At 39.6% G+C, this 12,342-nt stretch overlaps 1 protein-coding gene across 1 annotated transcript; it reads right to left on the bottom strand.

Moving 5' to 3' along the window:
- Window positions 1-2,524: 2,524 nt before the first annotated feature.
- LOC134368171 (melanoma antigen preferentially expressed in tumors-like) lies at window positions 2,525-5,197 on the bottom strand. Its single transcript, XM_063084716.1, has 3 exons — window positions 4,908-5,197; window positions 3,847-4,446; window positions 2,525-3,038 (listed from the first exon to the last, which is right to left on the bottom strand). The coding sequence occupies exons 1-3, from the start codon at window positions 5,195-5,197 to the stop codon at window positions 2,525-2,527; spliced, it is 1,404 nt and encodes a 467-aa protein (XP_062940786.1).
- Between the last annotated feature and the right edge of the window lie 7,145 nt (window positions 5,198-12,342).

Here is a 12,342-nt window from a genome sequence, read left to right on the forward strand (position 1 = left end):
GAAAGAAAGAAAGAAAGAAAGAAAGAAAGAAGGAAAGAAAGAAAGAAAGAAAGAAAGAAAGAAAGAAAGAAAGAAAGAAATATATAAATAAAGCTGGAGTCATAACACTACCTGACTTCAAGCAATAATACAAAGCTATAATAACCAAAACAGCATGGCACTGGCATAAAAACAGACAGAGTGATCAATGGAATAGAATAGAGAATCCGGAAATCAACCCACCCACCTGCAGCCATCTGATCTTTGACAAAGACACCAAGCCTATACATTCGGGAAGAGACTGCCTCTTCAGCAAATGGTGCTGGGATAACTGGATATCCATATGCAGGAGAACGAAACTAGACCCATATCTCTCATCATATACCAATATCAACTCAAAATGGATTAAAGAATTAAATATACACCCTGAAACAATAAGACTACTTAAAGAAAACTTAGGAGAAGCACTCCAGGAAGTGGGACTGGGCACTGACGTCGTGAATACAACCCCCAAAGCATGGGCTACCAAAGGAAAAATAAACAAGTGGGATTATATCAAACTAAAAAGGCTCTGCACAGCAAAAGAAACAATTAACAGAGTTAAAGACAACCAACATAGTGGGAGAAAACATTTGCAAAATAAACATTGGACAAAGGATCAATATCCAGAATACACAATGAACTCAAACAACTTTGCAACGGAAAAACAAGTAACCCAATTAAAAAATGGGCAAAGGACCTGAATAGGCATTTTTCAAAGGAAGACCCACAAATGGCCAACAGATACATGAAAAAATGCCCAACATCACTTGTCATCAGGGAAATGCAAACTAAAACCACATCTGTTATTCCACCAAGAAAAAAACACATACAAATTCTGTTTTGGTTATTTTAACATGTTTTACTTTCTAAGTTGGAAATGCAGTATGTTGTCATTACACAATGAAAGCAATAAAAACATTATTAACTATTTTTATTAATTATTATTTTTTACATTCTTTTCTCTAAGTCTTTGTAATACAGTATGTTATTCCAACATGTAACCAACAAGAACAAAATTATTTAATTTTAATTATTTTTTTAACTGAGTCTGAAAAGCAGTATGTTATCATTTTAACATGGAAACAGTATAAACACATTAACTACCTTGCAACTTGTTTCTTACTAAGTCTTTAAATTGTGGTCTGATTTCATTTCAACAGGGAACGCTGTACATTAATTTTTAATTAGTAACTTTTCATTCATTTTTGTTACTGACTCATTTACATTCAGTCTGTTGGCATTTCAGCATGTAAACGATTAGAAAAAGTTATTAATTAATATTACATCTTTTTCTTACTAAGTCGTTGAAATGCAATGTTTTACCATTTTAATGTGTAATCATACAAACAGATATTTAATTAGTTATTTTAACATTCTATTCTCTTACTAAGTCTTTGAAGTGCAGTGTTTTCACTTCAACGGGTAAACTATATGCACAAATTATTGCTGTAAGAGCAGAGGGAGCAAATGCATATGGAACGATGGGTACCATGAAGGGAACATACATGGTACATTGAGAGAGAGCTACAACATGGTAAAGTAAGGGAAGCAAAGGAAGTAAGGGAAGTACAATAAGTAAAGGGAAGTAAGAGAAAACCTCTCCGAGGAGGTAACATTAAAGCCATGACCTGAGTGTTGAGGAGCTATCCAACAGCATAAAGAGGCCAGCGTGGATTGAACAGAGTGTGTGAAAAAAAAAAAAAAAAAACCTGGGGTACAGGGGGTTTAAATAACTTTCCCAAACGCCCTAAGAAAGAGTAGGGGAACAGACAAATCATAGGAACAGCTGTATTCTGAGTGGCTGGAAGTAGGGGCTTTGTCTTATTTGCCTTTTTATTCTTAGCACCTGGAACAGTACTGAACTAATAAGAGATCCTTGGTGAATGGGTGTGATATAAGGAACGACTGAGCCACAGGGTTCTAAGACCTAAGAAAGGAGGTAGCAACGGACTGATAAAGACACCAGTAGGTAGTGGACATAGGTTTGGTTTGTTTGTTTTGGTTTGGTTTTTTTCCTTTTCGATGCAAATAGTTTCTCATAAGCAGCCTAAGGCCGTCATAAATATGAGAAGTTTAAAGGACCTTGGAGGGTAAAATTATTGGCTTCAATAACCACCAGCTATTCCAAAATATCATCAAGAAAAGGTTTCACCTCTTTTGACTTGTGTCAAGTACCCGTAAGTGAACCAATTAGTCTGGGCAGGGAAATGGTATACCATGACTAGGTCAGCCAATGTCACATGCCCAACACTGTGGTCAGGAGCAAGGAGGAGGATTTGGAGGACAATGGGTAAGAGACCCATAGGACCTCTCAAAGCCCTCTGTTTTCTTTAGAGTTCTTTATTTTTATAGAGGTCAGTTACACATGGAATCTTCCTAACGCGAGGTTCCTGGAAGTATAAAATTTTACATATGTGTCTCTAAAGCTTGGGCTACAGGTGAGAACACTACGTGCTTTAATGGCCACACGTCAGTGTTAAATCAAGTCCTTGTACCATGAAAATCACTCAGGAGAACTGGTCCAGCGCATGTCATTCCGCTTTATCACCTGCAGCATCGCCTTCAATTGGGCCTGCACTTCAGAAAGCTTCTGTCGGTTCAAACTGCGAGGATTATGCAATTGTTCATAGCAATGGACAGGGACAGGATAAATTACACGCTTCAGCTCCGTCAGGTTTGTTAAGTGCTGCAGAAGACTGGTGAGCACACTCATTGTAATGGGGTTGGAGGCAAAGCTAAAGACACGGAGGTGGGAACAGCGGCTCAGGGCCGGAATGACAGCAGTGAGAGTAGAATCAGTCATCAGGCAATCATCTATCTCTAGATACTGCAGGGTGCCTGAGACACTCACCAGCAGAGTCTGGAAGTTCTCAGAAAGTTCCCAGGATATCTCGACATTGCTGAGACTCAGCAATCTTAGATGGGTGGCTGCAGGGCTCTGGGACAGGACAGTGATGCCTCTGTTAGAAAGTCCACAGAAAGAGAGATACAATGCATCCAACTGAGGTGGCAGGTATCTGTAGACAGAAAAAAGAAAGTTATTTCTGCACAATGAGGATTGGACCAGGACAAGGAGTCCTGAGTTAGAGGTATCTACGGCTCTAGAATAAACTAATTTGCACATATGTTGCAACAGCAGTTAACAATGTGGGCTTTGGAATCAGACTCTAAGAAAATTACTTTTCCACTCTCAGATACAGTTTCTTAAATCTTTAAAACATGCACAATAGCAACTATTATGTAGAGTTGCGGGAAAGATTAAGTGGAAAAAAATTTAATGCACTTAGTACTTACAATGAAATCAATGGTGGATTTAGTTTACTTATTTGGTGGGGAGGGAACTGGGAAAGCAGTCAACTAAGGATTCCCTTTGACCAAAACCCAAATGACAAGCTCTCTACTCAGGGCCTAACGCTTGGGTAAAATACAGGAGCAAAATGATCTGGCAGTATTAACTGTTCTAGCCAGACCATGATGAGGTGCATCAGTGCCACAGCATAAAACATTTCTCCATCTGAACGTCTCCCCTTCCTCCCTAAAAGGCTGTAAACTCCAAGGGGAGAAGGACTGGGTCTTTTTCACCAATGTATCTACAGACTTATCATGGTGTCTGCACATGGTCGACTGACTGACTGAAAGAATGAATGATCACATCATAATTTTCTAGCTTCTCTAGCCTGGCCAGTTTCATACACCCAGCAGTGCCCATATTGAGGTGGAAGGAGGAATGGGTTACAAGGAGATTAGGAATATCCAAGAATGGTTGCTCTCCTGTCTTAACAACGGGGTGGTTCAGGGAACCCAGGTCTTTCCCCAGCTCCTCACCTGAGCAGTTCCTGAAGCGGATGCGTGCGGCAGGAATACAAACGGATCTGCTGAAGGGTGTTCATCTGCCCAAGATGGGTGAGAAAAGTCCCAAAGCGTCTCCTCACACAAGATGTAAAACGGATGTGAGACATACTAAGGCTGTGGAGGTGGGTCATCTGAGCCAAAAGGGTGGTGACTTGACTCAGATAAATGTCATCCACTTTCAGGTGACCAATGCATCCCATATCCAGAAGCTGCAGGATGTGTTCGTGGGCAAGCCTTCCATCAAATTGCAAAACTCTGCAGCAGAGGTGCAAGGACCCAAAGCTCTGCTCTACTTTATTTCGAAGTAAAGAAAGAAATCGCCCTGTTCTCCAGGTACTATCTAGGGAAATGTTCACTAATAATTCCACAGGTTCCCTGGATGACTGAGGCTCAGACTCTGAATTTACAGTTCCGGGGCACCTAACTCTTTGTGGGGCTTCTTCTGTTTTCACGATAGAGTGCTGAGAGTGAACACATGAATGAAAACAGAAAGGGAATGTGGTCCTGATCTCAGAGCATGTGGTCCTGCAGCCTGGATTCTGACTTAAATCTAGAATCCTCAGTTTTGGCGCCCTGTAAGGAGAGGAGAAGACAGAATATCTGAGAGGTAGCTGATTTTAATACAACCCAGCAGGATCAATGATGGGAAGCTGAAACAAAATCCCTTTATCCCTGGTCTTCAGTCCATACACCATTTACCAACAAAGCCTTTTCCATAAAAATTTAGCGCCTTTCTTTCTTTTCCCCATCTTTTCTTCTCTTCTGATGATCCCAGTCTCAATGCCCATGTCCTTTTTCCATGTAATCATACCCAGGAGGCAAATCTATTAATAGTATCCTCAATCCCTTCTGTTCCATAATCAACTCTGTAAGACATTAGAGTCCTTAAGGTGACCCCAAATGTTCCACCAACAGCCTCACAGAGATCCTCAGCATTCACCATTAACTACCTTTGAAAGACTGTTAGGCCGTCTCCTACGCCCGTCTCATACCCTCCTGCTGACTCACTATGTCTCTATTATACGTAGTCTTACCAAGAAGAAGAGTTCTGGGCAGGAAGGATCTGTAGACCGTCAATCATAGCTTCGAAATTGTCATATTGTGACTCCCGTACTCTCAATGTCCCGACGTGGAGACAGGGATAGGGCCAAATCCTCACCATTTCCCTCAGTACCTTCTTATGACCACCCAAGAAGGCGGCAGTGAAAAACGGAGCGAACATGACTCTTGGGAGCTCTTCAAGGGCATGGATAGCTACACGTTCATTACTCAGCAGACTTCGTACAGCAAGGTCTAGTAGTGTGGCTGGGGCGTTTTTGTCCATCTTTATGAACCTGCTTCAGAGTGAAGAATATTTACAAATCCTGAGAAGACATCCACAGTCCCTTATCTGCCACCAAGGTTAGCAGTGGACAAAATATTTATTGAATAAATACTTGAGTATTCCAGACAGTTCATGAAAAGATCCGTATTATCTTTTAATTCTGTTTTTCCATGAACTTTTTGAAGTACCCTTGTAGATGGTGAATCAGGCAGCCACCTCAGGAGACCTCCACTGTAGACATAGAATAGGAATAGACTCGAGTGTGTGTGTAAGAGTTTACGTTTGTGTGTGCCTTCATACATATACATATTGGCATAAGATAAAATGTCAGTAGAAATCAGGGGTAAGTGAGCAGAAGACAACATTGACCATCTATCTACCTGCCTCTCAATACTTCCTTCCAAAATGATGCAAATCACCAAGAAAAAACAAATGTAAATCTGTCCAAAAGCACATACTCATCATCACTTAGAAACAGATGACAAAACTTCAAAATAATTGTGAGTAAAACGAGAAAAAGCACGATATTCCAGCACATGATCTGTCACACGCTCATCAGTGGGCTTAGTGGCAAGCAAAGACAGACCAAGAAGAGCTGCAAGAGATACTGAGGAAGAAAGATGGCAAGCTTAAAGTTGATCTAAAAGTACGGCCAGAATGACTAGGCCCATGATAAGTCTGAAAATACCAAAAAGATATCCTGGAAGATAAGAGCAGGGTCTATAGAGAAGAGACTTCAAAATATGTGACATTTAAAGAGGTAGGGAAGACTTACAAGACTTAAAAATAGCTTCACAGTGTTATAACACCAAAGTAAAGGGTTTGGATCCCCATATCAGCCCACCACAAAAAAAAAAAAAAAAAAAAAAAAATGGAAGAAGAAGAGAAACGGCAAAGAGGAAGGGTGAAGCATCCTTTGGCATTTAGTAATGATGGGGAAAAGAAACAAAAGGGGGGAAAAACAAAAATGGAAAAGAAAAATGCTCTTGCAGGACATGAGAGAACCACAGAATCAGAGCACTCAAAACTTCTCCCTCTGCCACCAAAACAAGCAAAGAAAAAGGCTTAAAGGCCTGGACTTTGCTATCCTGACAAAAATTGGCATCGATAAAGTAGGATTTTTGTAAAACAAACCAATATCATACAAATACACCAAAGGAAGAAAGAAATTCCATACAAAAACATTCTTAAAAAAAGATGAGGAAACAAAACTTCTCACAAAGCAAACAACCATAAAGCGGAAAGAAACTAAGTGAACAGTTCAAACAGAATTAATCATATTCAAACAAGCATTTGAGGATACGAGACCTACCTCGGATCAGAATATTTATAAAAATATAAAAATAGAAATGGACTAAAAAGCTTCTGCACAGCCAAAGAAACAATTAACAGAGTGAAAAGACAACCGACAGAATGGGAGAAAATATTCACAAACTATGAATCCCACAAGGGATTAATATCTAGAATATACAAGGAACTCAAACAACAGTAAAAACAAACAAACAAACAAACAAACAAATCCAACTAAAAAATGGGCAAAGGAGCTGGATAGGCATTTCTCAAAGGAAGATACACAAATGGCCAACCTACGGATGAAAAAGCGAATGCTCAACATCAGTAAGCAGCAGGGAAATGCAAATCAAAACCACATTGAGATATCACCTCACACCAGTTAGACTGGCCAGAATCAGAAAGACAGAGAATAACAAATAGTGGAGAGGATGTGGAGAAAGAAGGGCCCTCCTACACTGTTGGTGGGACTATAAGTTAGTGCAGCCCTTACGGAAAACAGTATGGAGGTTCCTCACACAACTACAGATAGAGCTGCCATATGATCCTGCAATCCCACTGTTGGGTGTACACCCAAAGGAATGGAAATCATCATGGCGAAGGCATGCCTGCACTCCCATGTTTATCGCAGCTCTATTTACAATAGCTAAGAGTCAGAAGCAAACTAAATGTCTACTGACAGATGACGGGGTAAGGAAAATGGGGTATATAGACACAGTGGAATACAACTCTGCCATAAAAAGGAGTGAGATTGTGCCATTCACAGCAACATAGATGAACTTAGAGAAAATCATGTTCAGTGGAATAAGCCAGACTTACAGAAAGAGAAATACCACATGTCCTCACTGATAAGCGGCAGCTGAAAAAAGGAAGGAAAGAAGAATGATGCAACAATCACAAAAATTCCTTGAACTCTCAAAAGGAGAGGACAGAACTGAGGACACCAGCGGTGGGAAAGGGGGAGGGGGAGGAGAGGTTAAGGAGGAATTGGTAAAGGGCCACAAAAAAAAAAAAATGTTTACATTGTGTAATGATAAAATTTTTTTTAAAAAGTCTGAAGTAAAGATTTTACATCCAGCAGGGCTGACCCTTCAAATATCACAGCTTATAGAAAAACAGTTTTCAACAGACAGGAACTTAGGAGATTCTGCACCCCTCAACCCTATCTGAGGAATCCACTAGAGCAGGAGTCTGTAAGCTGTGGCCCATTGGGTCAAATACAGTCCAGTTCTTGGTTTTGTAAATAAAGTTTTACTGGAACACAGCCATGCTCATTCATTTATATCTTATCTATAGATGTTTTTGTGCTGCAATGACAAAGTTGAGTAGTTATGACAGAGACACTATGGTCCACAAACTTAAAATATTTGCTATATGGCTCTTTACAGGAAAAGTTTGCTCACATTGTAAAGAAGACCTGGGATTTTGATTCCGCATGTGATGGCAGAGAAAACTTCCTTAAATTACAGATAGCTCAGTGGAATAATAGGCGAGAAAACCAAAAAATACAACCCAAGTACAAATACATATGGAAATTAGCATATGATAAAGGTGGCATGTAAAATCATGAGGGCCAAGATGGTCATTGACTAAATAGTGTTGGAGCAATTGAGGCATTAGGAAAAATAAAAGTGGACTGATACAATACACCATACACAAAAATAGACTGCACACGTATTAGGGATCTGAACATAAAAAATGAAACGATACAAGTTCTTGAAAAAAATCTGGCAGAGCTCTTCTTTAACCTTGGTGTAGGGAAAGGCATCTAACTATGATTCAAATTCCAGAGGCAATGAAAGAAATGAATAACCAGTTAGACCACATAAAAACGAAAGAAAGTGTTGCAAAAAATACATCATAAATAAATCAAAACACAACTGGCAAACTGGGATAAAGTATTTGCAGCATATACCTCAGACAAATGGATAATATTCCAAATACATATATAGAATTCTTAAATATTGAACGACAAAATGACCAAAAACTGGATCGAAAAATGAGGAAAAGACATGAACAGACAATTCATGCAAAAAAATATAGAAAGTCCTCAAACATGATGTGTCAAAACTTACTCACCAACAGACAAAAACGTACATTAAACCAACAGCGTGATACCGTTTCTCACCTAACACATAGGCGAAAGTTTAAAAAGTGAGGCAACACATTCTGTTAGTGAGTCTGTGTGGAAACGGTCATTCTCATAACATTGCTAGTGGAAATGAAAACCAATACGACCCTTCCAAAGAGAAATCTGGAAATGCCTAAAGAAACTACATATGCACCTAACTTTTAGCCCAATAATCTCACTACTGGACATATACTTCGAAGATCCATTTCACCAGTACAAAGTTATTTGTGCCCAAGGTTATTCACTGAAGCATTGTTTGTAGCTGCAAAATGCTGGAAACACATTAAAAGCCCACATATAGATGAGTGGTTGAATAAAGTATAGTACAGCCATGCAATGGAGTCCAGTGTAGCTGTAAGAAAAAGAATGATGAAAATCTGTATGACACGGTGTGGGGTGATTTCAGGAAGGCTGTTAAATGACAAAGGCAAAATGGAAAGAAATATGAATAGTATGCTATCCTTTGCGTAAGAAGGGAATATAAGAAAACATGTGTGTATCTGCGAATTGGTGCAAAATAAATACAGAAAAGGTTGAACCAGAAAATAAAGAAATTGGTTATCCTATGGGGGAGGGTGGGAAAGAAATAGCAAGAAATGGGGAATGGGAATGAGGTAGAAGGAATGAGGAAGAAGCGATACTTCTCTGAGTACACTTTGTGTCTGTATAGGCCTGACTCCGAATCATAGGAACATTTCTATCCAAAATATAAATAAACAATTAAAATCAACCAGGATATGGAGGGAAACGCAAAGTCGAATACAAGTAGCAGCAAAGTCAGCTAACTGTATTACAAATGATTAATTTATCCACACTGAAGGAGTGAGAAAGAAAATATTTAAGTGAGGAAACTTTGGAAAACCATATTTTGACAGTATCTTCTAAGGCTGAAGACAAAAAAGAACTGTACACAAATACAAGTTAGTAAATCTGTTTCCAACAGGGGTATTGGTTAGCAATTCTGAAGCTATGTGTGCACACACCAGGAATGAACAAATAAGTAAACGCATCATAGATAATGAAAGCCAGGTCAGAGAATGAATTTACAGATAAGGCTAGAATGGTCTGGAATCAGAAATATCAGTATGAGTTCCTGGCTTTTAATATCTATACAAATAGGTAGATGCAGAAATAAACATAGATGTATCTATAAGCATGGGAATGTACATACAATATATTTCCTACCTCTGTCCGTGGAGAGAGCCTAGCAGCAATGAAATTTCGGTAACAATGAATATACACTGAAATACAGGTTTCTAAATGTTATTCTCCAAGGAAAGGAACCAGGGCTCCTTGTAGAAATAGTTTTAATCCAGAGGTACGGTGGGGGAAAACAAAGAAACAAACAAACAAACAAAAGAACACAAGATGGATGTGAACATCTTATTGTGCCAGAACATAAGGAAGTGTGCAAGAAAGAATGGGGGCATATCGAAAGACCACAGAACCAACCAAAGAACGCTCCCAATGGCCAAAGCTGGAACAGTTTGAGGAACAAAGTAAATAATAATATAATTTGATTATAACTCATAGTATAACATAATTATTCACGAGCCCATACTGATGTACATAAATTGAACAAATAAATGGGGGGAAAAAACCAGCTCTTCCTTACAGAAGAATTCCAATGAATACATGTAGTAAGAATGAGGAAAATAGAAAATTACCATTAGGAAACATATTTGTTGTAGGCAAGATACCTAGATGGATTCCAAAAGTAATGGGTCAAACTCTGAGAAGAAACAGTATATTTTCGGAGCCTTAAAGTATTTCCCACACCCTATCAATTACTAAAAAACGGGAAAATAGCAATGGTATGGTGGAGCAGCCTAACTGCCACCACTTTAACCAAGTAATCAAGGTGGACATTAGTAGTAATACAACATATGGGCATCATAAACCTACCCCCTGACATGATTCACAGAGAAGGGAACAAATTAATGTTAGCAGTAATGTGATATAAGACCTAAAATTAAGGCCTAATAATATGTGTGCCTTGACATCTAGGAGAGAGGGGATGACCGTTTATGGCTTACCCACAGGTTCTGCTCCCTGTTGTGTTCCCACAGAAAAAGGTCCCCTAGCCAAAGTACCCTCCTTATCATGTGGACCGGGCACAGTGCTTACTTATCCCTAAGTAGCAGGTTTCAGTTCTCACCCAGCCCACAGAATTATGCAAAGAAGCCAGTCATCCTCCCATGAACCGAGGGGCACTTAATCCTCTTACTACAATACTGCGCCCTACAGACCCTGCTTGTCCACTTTCTTCCAGACTGTGATGCTGTGTGGCTCTGCCTGGCCTGTGGTGTCCTACTCTCCCAGGCTGTGAGTAGATGTGACTAATAAACTGCTGTGGATTTCATCTGTCCAATGTTGGGTGCCATGTGTTTGGCCACCCCCACAACACTAGGGTGGGAAGCGCACGCTCACCAATGGGGTGAAGGGGAGGAGAATAAAACATGTATTTTTGCCACAAATGCAGAGCTTCAATCTAATCATAAGAAAACATCAGATGACCCCAAGTTGAGAGACATTCTACAAAATACCTGACCGGTATCTTCAAAAGTGTCAGGCTTCTGAAAGACCAGTGAAGACTGAGGAACTGTCAGCCTGGAGCAGAGTAGGCAGAAATGACAGACAAATACAACGGGGTATCCTGAATGGGATCCTAGGATAGAAAAGGACATTATGTGATAACTGGTGAAATTCAAATAAATTCTATATATTAGATATCGTAGTATTACATTGATAGTAATGTTTTAGTTTTGGTAATTTTTCGATGGCTATATAAGATGTCAACATTAGGGAAATCTGGGTGAAGGCTCCCTGTACAATTTTTTCGGCAACTGTTCTGTAAGTCTAAATTATTTCAAAATACAGAATGAAAAACAGACAAAATCAGTGGCTAAAGGGATGGTTATCTATAATCCACACTGTTTAACAGTTTAACCACTTGAAACAAAGTTAGGGGGATGGATAGAAAGACGGATAAAAACTCACATCATCACATCGTTTATTACAATTACAAAATCAAATTGCTTTAGAGAGGCCATTATAAGAAAGAAATGAAAGCAGTCATCTTCAACATGCAGCTGAATATTTATTCACTCTTCAGATGAGAAAATCGTTTTTGAGCATAAAATAAATGAAATACAATAGAAAGGGAAATATCTCACATTTAAAACCCTGACATATCAAAAGTCACCACAAACAAAACCAAGGTGCAAAGGAGAAGCATAACTTTTTGGAGAGGAGAAAGGCTTTTTGAAGAATTTTAGAGCGCGCATGAACTGATTAGCCATGCAATTGAAGCTAATCTTAACACGTGAGGTCTCATAGAGGGTGGAAAGAAAGTGGACCACTGAACAGCTGGACTGCCTTTCCTACTAATCCGTAAACCTTGACCCTAGGTAATTTATGCCAAAATAGGTTTAATTTACAGAAAAGATATTGTTGTAATTAACCTAATTGGAAGAAGAAGCATCAGAAAAACCTTGGGAAACGTCCAGGACCGCAGCAGTTGGAGTCCCTTTCTTCCTCTTACGAGCTGGTCACAAACAAGTCCCCAGTCTAGGTGGCCCCCGCATCTTAACCGTCAGTTTCTTCTCCAAGCTAAAGCATCCTGGAGAGGACTTGCATTGGCTAACCCGGAGTCACGTGACCTGCCTCGACCAATCAGCTTCATACTGATAGGAACCGCGTTCCCTTCAGCTCGGCGTTGGTG

The sequence above is a fragment of the Cynocephalus volans genome, chromosome X, assembly GCF_027409185.1.
Source record: "Cynocephalus volans isolate mCynVol1 chromosome X, mCynVol1.pri, whole genome shotgun sequence".
NCBI lineage: Eukaryota > Metazoa > Chordata > Mammalia > Dermoptera > Cynocephalidae > Cynocephalus > Cynocephalus volans.

Bases quoted from the DNA above. Each gene is read 5' to 3' on its own strand.
- LOC134368171 (XM_063084716.1), bottom strand. From the start codon at position 5,197: ATGGACAAAAACGCCCCAGCCACACTACTAGACCTTGCTGTACGAAGT. The intron at 4,447-4,907 runs GTAAGACTACGT...CTCTCCTTACAG, and splicing joins GCCCAGAACTCTTCTTCTTG to GGCGCCAAAACTGAGGATTC. The intron at 3,039-3,846 runs GTGAGGAGCTGG...TTCTGTCTACAG, and splicing joins CCGCTTCAGGAACTGCTCAG to ATACCTGCCACCTCAGTTGG.